Raw genomic sequence first — 7,959 nt, forward strand, 5'->3', positions numbered from 1 at the left:
AGGCCCAGCTTTGAGTCCAGAAAAGCTTTGTTATGACAACCGTTCAAAACTGACAGGGTTGTTTCAGGTACACCCCTTTTGTCCCCTGCCCAGGAGCCGAATCCCGGGCGCTTCCAGACCCCAGCAGGGCCGGGCCTGCCCTCAGGACCGCGGGCGCCAGGGGGCGCCAAAGCGCCGGGCGCGGTGCGCGCTCGGCCCTCGCGGCGCCGCTGTGCCCCGCTGTGGGGCGGCCCCTGCCCTTCCCATCTTCCATGAGATCCTACCTTCCACTTTCTCTCTCCTTTCCCCTTCCCGTCTTTCTTTTTTTCTTCCTCTTTCTCTTTTTCTGTTTCCTTTTCCTGAGTGTATTTTGCCTACAGTCTCCTCCAGCTGTGATGTCACGTGTTACCTCCCTGCATTGCTCGGCCCAGGACACGGGATGGCAGGAGGCACTGCATGTCCTGGGCTCCCCTTGCAGCCCAGAACTGCGGTCACTGCTGTTTGCTTTCCATGCGAAAACCCTCAGGGCATGCACTACCTGTCAGGACTTCCGTGTACTGTGGTTTTCACACATCTTTTTTTTTTTAATGTTTTTGTACTGTACTTTGTGGGGAATTTTATATTTAGCACGGGGGAAGAGGGGCTCGTGGCAATGAATCTTTGCACATAAAACGTTTGCTAAAGACAGTAAAAGTTTACGTGTATTCCAAAGAGACTTGGATGGATTCATGGGAGATGAATGTATAGAACCATATGATCATTAAGGTTGGGAAAAAACCTCCAAGATCGTTGAGTCCAGCCATTAACCCAACATTCTAAGGTCCACCACTAAACACATGTCCCTAAGCACCACACCTACACATTTTTAACACCTCCAGAGACGGTGATTCCACCATTTCCCTGAGCAACTTGTTCCAGTGCTTGACCACCCTTTCAGTAAAGAAATTTTTCTTAATATCCAATCTAAACCTTCCCTTGTGCTATTATGTTCACAGACATTGACACCAGAATAGGAAATGCCTGCACCAGAGGTTTCTGAAGGCTGAGTCTTGTTTTGCCTTGATAGCTTCCACAGGCATCTGCTATAGGCTCCCAGCAGGTGTGAGGCTTGCTTAGATGGACCTTTGGATGAAGATTGTGTGATGGGAATGTGTAGGGTGGGTAATCTCTTTCTGTAAGTGTGCAGAATTTGCATTTATAGAGATAGATGTGAGAAGGACTTACTAGTTAAGGTGGGATGGATAAGCTTTGGCTGTGGCTTAACATCACTGTGCTTAACTCCTCTTCTGCTTGGGTGCCTGCCAGACCCTTAATTCCTCTGATACACCTGGGTTTTCATGCAGAAGTAACACATGACACTTCCTAAGCAGGCGTTAGAGCATACTTTGACCAGGTGCTGGTCAGAATGCTTGTCAGACCAGGACTTCTGCGTTCACCATGTACCTACACCTAAGTGTAGAGGGAGAAAATGTCACTCTCTCTGTCCTTGTATCTCTTTTCCTGGCCCATGTACAAAAACATAGCTTTGTGTCTCTCAGCTGAAATAGGGATGGGGAAACTATGAGATGTACAGGAAAATGAAGTAGATGTTTCCAGTCTTAGCTATTTTGTGATATGTAGCTGCAGACAAAAAATGTCAAAATCCAATTAATTTTCTACAATGAACAGATATAAAATAGAAATTATTTTTTCTTCTGTATTTTTTGGGTTGCAAAACTAAATACATGAGTTATGACACTGAGAACTCATCACAGGAACACCAGAGTGTTTAAAAAATAAGGTTCCATTTTGTATGTCTCCTGCCTGTGATAACAGATTCATTTTTATGTTTGCAGTTATTTCTGCAGCATGGTATTCAATAAGGTCCTGGATTGTTGCAAGGTTAAATATTTTTCAAACCTTTCTAGCATTCTGATTTAATTCTGATCCTACTACATAGATTGGCAGTCCACTAAAATGCTGAGAAATAAACAGAATTCAGCAGGCCAGAGTACAAAAGCTAAGAAAGTCCAAGCAATATAACAGAAAAATTTATACAAAGCCTGTTAACTATTACAATTTTAATAACTCCTTTCTTATTAGGAAATTGCAATTAGAAGAAAAAGCACATTCTATTTTCTAGTAAAATATTCAAAGGAATTAATCTCTGTAACTTTTTTGATTTTGCATTTTATTCTTTTGCTAATACCTTTTTAGATGCTTAAACTATCTTCACGTATTTTCTGTCCTTTTAAATTAATAATTACAAGACGTAAGCAGAAATAACTCCTGAATTCTAAGGAAAATGAACAATTGATTAGTGCTTATCATTCTAAAACACTGCATTGGGTTTGCATGTTTCGGTTTTGCTAGTGGGGGGCTGCAGGGGGACTACAGGTGTGGCTTTAGTGAGAAGCTGCTGGACGTTTTCCCCATGTCCAGTGGAGCCAATGCCAGCTGTCTCCACAGCTGAGCTCATCAGTGACAGTGGTACTACCCCTGGGATAACATATTTGAGACAGGAAAAAACCCCTGCTATTCTGTATTAATACAGAACCTGCTGTTCAGTATTAATCAGACCCCTTGTAGAACTTGAATTTTTTTTTGATTAGGAATTAACATCAGGCAAACTGTCACCGAATTCTGTCAGACAGCTTGCAGGCAGAGAAGAGCGGGGTGAGAATATGTGAGAGAAACAGCCCTGCAGACCCAAAGGTCACTGGAGGAGAAGAGGCAGAGAAGTGCTCCAGTTGCCAGAGCAGAGATTCCCCTGCAGCCTGTGATGCAGACTGTGGTGAGGCAGCTGTGCCCCTGCAGCCCATGGAGGTCCACAGGGGAGCAGAGATCCACCTGTAGCCCATGGGGGACCCCACACTGAAGCAGGTGGATACACAAAGGAGGTATTTTTCTGGAAGCTGAAGTCTCAGTTTAGGACCCATGATTAGTCAATCAAGGCAAAAGATATTTAGCCGAAATATTTAATTAAATTTAGTATCAGACATATTGGTGCAAGATGATCCTTCAAGTCACACTGATTCAGCTATGTTATAAAGTGAAATCTCTATTGAGTTGAATGAACTGTGATTAAGCTCCTTTACAGAAGTAACTATAAAATAATTTCAAGCTCAACAGGCTCCATATTTGTATTGACTCTGAAGAGTATATATACCAAGCTTTAATTTCATGAATTTGTGGATAACTTCTAAAATGTTACTTGGAGAAAGCCTTGGTTTAATTTATTTTCTGTTCAGTAATGACAGAACACATGGTATGGAGACAATCAAATATACTTTTATTGAGTAGCTGACACTGTTCATTGTAAAACCTCTGTCTTTTGCTGCATTACTACTTACAGACTTACTGGAAACAGTAATTGGATGTATGACTTCACTAATAGATGCAGTTAATGTCGTCAACAGCAGATATAGTCCAATTGTTTACAAACCTGCTTTCTCAAATTACATCACAAAAGGAAGTGCTCAAATTCTAGATTTGACATTTTCAGAAGCCACCCAGGAGCAAGGAAAGTTCACAAATATGTATCACTGCCTTGAGCCAAATATGTACCATTCCTGATTAGAGTTATAGGGAAAAAAATCTGTGCAATATGGACTTTTCCTGCATGGAATTTTTCTAAGTCAAGGTTATGAAGGAAGGATATATGAATCTGCTTTAGGCTTGCTTCATGGTGCCTGACAAAAGTTAGTCTTAATTACTAATCCAAACAATAAAGGCATCAACTAAAGAGGCACATAAATTATCTACCATAGAAATACTCCCAAATCGATCAGGGGCCACCTGCCCCTGGCAACCCCCAACTTTCAGGTCTTCTGGAGAAGTCACTCCTGAGTGGAAACTGGGGAATGGGGACATGCTGTGAGGATGGTGAGGAAAACCAGGGGATGGGGAGGCTGAGCCGTGCCCTCTTTTGCAGGGTGTCCTTGACTGTGTCCCTGATGTCACATTGAAGGCACCTCGCTGTCCTGAGGCTTTGCATAGGCAGGACATCCAGGGCTGTGGAGTCTCAGCAGGGGACCTGAAGCTTGCAGACAAATCCTGTGGCACTCACTGGTACTGTGCCTAAGGCACATTGCATGGCAGACCCACGGCTTGCTGGCTGGACTTAACGTGGGACAGATCAGATGAGTGGGTTTGGGCAGCTGCAGGCTGGCACCAGAGCAGAGAGGGGAAGAGACCCATGGAGCAATGCAGGGTAAGCCCCCTCAAGCCTGTTTAGACAAAGCTGTTTATGTTTTAAATTTTTTGACTTTTCCCCTGGATTCTCATTTTCCTACTCTCTTTTTGCATTTTTCCTCGTTAGTGTCATCTCAACCTATGACTGCTCCTGCTCCCGTTCAGGTACAGGACCTGGTTTCTGGACAGTGGTCCAGCCCTCATCAACTGATAACCTGGGGAAAGGGTTATGCTTGTGTTTCTACAGATGATGGACCGCGGTGGGTTCCTGCTCGGTACGTTCGTCCTTTTTTGCGTCGGGGGAACCGGCAGTGATGACTCCTACGCGGAACAGCTCGAACGACTCAGCCCGTGGAACAGCCACAACGTCTGGGTGACCCTGATGAAAGCACTGAACCAGACTATCTTCTGTGCCTCCTTGGTGAAACCAGAGCTGCCTTTTCACACATTCCTTGTTGGGGCACCTGTAAATAACTCTGATGCAGTGAAACTTGTTTCTAATGTTAAACGATTACCTGATTTAGGAACAAAGGCTTGTAATGCTTCTGTGCAGAGCTGCATCGCAAATGTAAACGACTGGCTTGTTAAGTTACCAGTAGGCATTGCACCGCAGGAGTTAGATATTTTGGGTACCTTAACTGCTGCTGCTTGCTTTTATTTTGATTATACGGGTGCAACACTGCTGGCTAATAAGTACAGTAAGGGATATGATGCTTCTGCTACCACAGAAACCCTTTCACAAGACTTGTCTCTAGATATGCCCTTTTACCAGAATGCATCTGCTTGGTGTTTATATACACACAAGCGACCCTCACCTGGTGTAACAGTTGCTCGTCAACTCCCGAAAGGATACTTTTTGATTTGTGGCAATCCGGCATGGCCAGGTATTCCGGCAAAGCCCACTGGGGGACCCTATACCTTTGGTAAATTAGGTTTGCTTACCCCCACAGAAAAGCTTTTGTTGAATCATTCCCATCTCTACAGTCATGTTTTGACCAAGCGGTCACTGGCCCTTGACTCTAAATGTCATGACATGTTAACCTTGTGGGGTCAGGCATCTATTGTGTCTACCTCCTTGTTTCTGCCACCAGTTGCCTCAGCAAAAGTGTTAAAAAAAAAAAAAAGTTAAAAAAAAAAAAAAAGGCAAAAAGAGAGTAGGAAAATGAGAATCCAGGGGAAAAGTCAAAAAAATTAAAACATAAACAATTTTGTCTAAACAGGCTTGAGGGGGCTCACCCTGCATAGCAACACATCGGTGACGTGATAGAAGGAAAACACTGCTCACAGCCCAAACCCCTGCTGCAGAGTTTTCTATTCATCTTTAAATAACTTCAGAGCTGCATCTAGATTTTGTCAGGAATGCACTGGAGTGCCCCACAACAGCAGTGCCGGGGACTGTGGCTGTGTGTAGGGCCGGGTTCAGTGCAATGGTGATGAACACCTCTTCCTCTGACACCCAGAACCTGCATCTGCCATTGCACACTGGATTTACAGGCTGGCTGGTGTGTCAGCTGGGAGTTTCCATGAGCCTCTTAGGGCTTACCTACCATGAACTACTCATGGCAGTTCTGAGTTGGGATGGATGCTCAGTGCACAGTCAACCTGCAGTAAACTGACGACACAATATGATGACTAATTTGGAGCATTTCTTTTCTCAAAGGCATTCTTTTGTCTGTGAACATTCTGCTAAACATACTTATGTCCACTATGTATAGTCCACTGTATACTTAAGATATCCTGATAGTGTTACCCTGATAGTGTTTGGAAAAGAACAAAGTGGGGTTTGTTCTTGTCCTTTCACTGAGCATGAAAAATACATGTGCAAAATATTGATCACTGAGGAAGCTTTGCAGAAATATGTACATTTGGGAGTGACTCTCCAGTTACTAGCTAGCAAATTTTACACCCAATTTTTAGCTAGTCTCTGCTGAATTGAGATAGAATCATAGAATCATTACATTTGGAAAAGGCCTCTTAGAGTACTACTTTTTATTTAACAATATTAAATAGTATTAAAGTGGATGGCTTATAAACTCTTATATATTTAATTCTGCATGAGTAAATCAGGTGCATGGTCTGATAATGAAAGAAAATTTAGTTCATTTAATGAGTTCTGATTCCTCAAAAGCCATGCAAACTAGTATTTTGCCTTTCTTGTTCTTCTGTTTTAGTTGGATCCCTTGTAGAATTTATATTTATTTTGCCTGGAATAAAAAACAGGCACACTGTTGTCAAATTCAGTCAGATAACCTTACCTTTTTTGAGAATTGATACAATTTTGAAGACTTTTAGTTCCCCCATATTTCAAGATGTATTGAAATGTAATACCAGTTTGTGGTATATAGATGTAAATTAATGAATCCTATTGATTTAAAACACTTTTGCTTGATAAATGCTGTTTTACCTCTCCAGTTAATACTGCTAGAATTTTACCATCCTCTCATGATACAGCTGTTGGGTTTACCTGAAGCCAACTGCACTTCCACGCAGATGCTTATTTGTTTCTGCATTGGGAAATTGGAATGTGTCTACATAGGTATGTATAATATATATATTTATTGTATGCCATATGTGTATAATGTATGTACGTGTAATAACTGCAATGTGTGCTCAGCAGATCCAGGAACATGTTTTTGAAAGCCCTGTGAACCTGGCAGTTCAGCCAATTTTCAATCCACCTCACTGTCATCCATTCGTAGATGTAATTCCTCAGCTTGTTTTGAAGGGGGCAGCAATGGGAAAGATGTCCAAAGCACTGCTGAAGTCAAGATAAAACCATCCATGGCTCTCCTCTCATCTAATGAGCCAGTAATCTCCTTATAGAAGACTAACATCTTGATCAAACCTGGTTTCCCCTTCCATGCATCTTAGAGAGTTGCACACTCTTCTAGATTTTCCAGAAAGGATGTGAATGCTTCTCCCATCATCCTGTCCTCTTACCACTTCTGTATTTGTGTACATATGCTTGAGGTGGGCCACTGTCAGCCCTGTTTTGCCAGTTTTGGAGTCTCCCTTTTCCATGACAACTTACTCCCTTTACTTGCTTAGCCAGGCCACCATGATCTCCCTTACCTGTCACTCTTAGTGTATAGTTCCCATCTCACAGATTACTCCTGAAGCAGTGCAAATCTCTTCTGAATATCCTTGAAAAAGAGGGGAAAAAAGAAAAAAAATATGCCTCCTGGATGGAAAAATAGAGAGCCTTGCAATACACTGAAGAATGTAATCTTAGATTAAAAAATGGGTGGTTTTTTGAGAGAAAAACTTCAAAACCCATTTTAACTGGGAGCAAGGTATGTTTTTCCATAGTTCATTATAGTCAGTATTATTCTAGAATCAGGTCTGCTGCAGAAATATGTGATTATTTTTGCTGCTGGACAGACAGATCTCAGCTGATCCATTTGGTCCATTTGTAAATTGTATAAGGCTCTTTTGAAGAGGCTGATCTTTAGAAAATGTCAAGTTCCTTAGATACAAAGCAAACACCAAAAATATTGCATAACTTTTCTATGGCACATCTATGAAATAGCGATCATTTGAGTCCTTTACAGCTGTGAGTGCAGTGAGTTAATTAAATTCTTGAGGTAGAGGGACATTTCCTTGTTTCTGAATTTGCACACCCATGCAAGGATTTTCTTCAGGAATACTGAAAGCATTTTAGGGTGTTTGCTTATTAGCTGAACCTCTGTACATGGTTCTCAGAGAAACTGAAAAAAATAAAAATGTATTTTACTGCTGGGGAAGCATAAATAAGTAAATTTAGTGGAGTTGGTCTGATATTTTTCTGGCCAACAGTTTTCTGTTGAA

The 7,959-nt window shown here is 42.0% G+C and overlaps 1 protein-coding gene across 1 annotated transcript; it reads left to right on the top strand.

The window, feature by feature from the left end:
• The first annotated feature begins 2,766 nt into the window (after positions 1 to 2,766).
• LOC113951261 lies at positions 2,767 to 5,416 on the top strand. Its single transcript, XM_027652093.1, has 3 exons — positions 2,767 to 2,858; positions 4,280 to 5,201; positions 5,373 to 5,416. Exons 2-3 carry the CDS (start codon positions 4,382 to 4,384, stop codon positions 5,414 to 5,416), a joined length of 864 nt encoding a protein of 287 aa, XP_027507894.1. The 5' UTR covers positions 2,767 to 2,858; positions 4,280 to 4,381.
• Positions 5,417 to 7,959: the final 2,543 nt, after the last annotated feature.

Source organism: Corapipo altera, unplaced genomic scaffold, assembly GCF_003945725.1.
Source record: "Corapipo altera isolate COAL_440 unplaced genomic scaffold, ASM394572v1 0, whole genome shotgun sequence".
NCBI lineage: Eukaryota > Metazoa > Chordata > Aves > Passeriformes > Pipridae > Corapipo > Corapipo altera.

Coding starts and splice junctions, on each gene's coding strand:
- LOC113951261 (XM_027652093.1), top strand. CDS start 4,382: ATGCTTGTGTTTCTACAGATGATGGACCGCGGTGGGTTCCTGCTCGGT. Junction 5,202..5,372: donor TGACATGTTAACCTTGTGGG/GTCAGGCATCTA, acceptor TTGTCTAAACAG/GCTTGAGGGGGCTCACCCTG.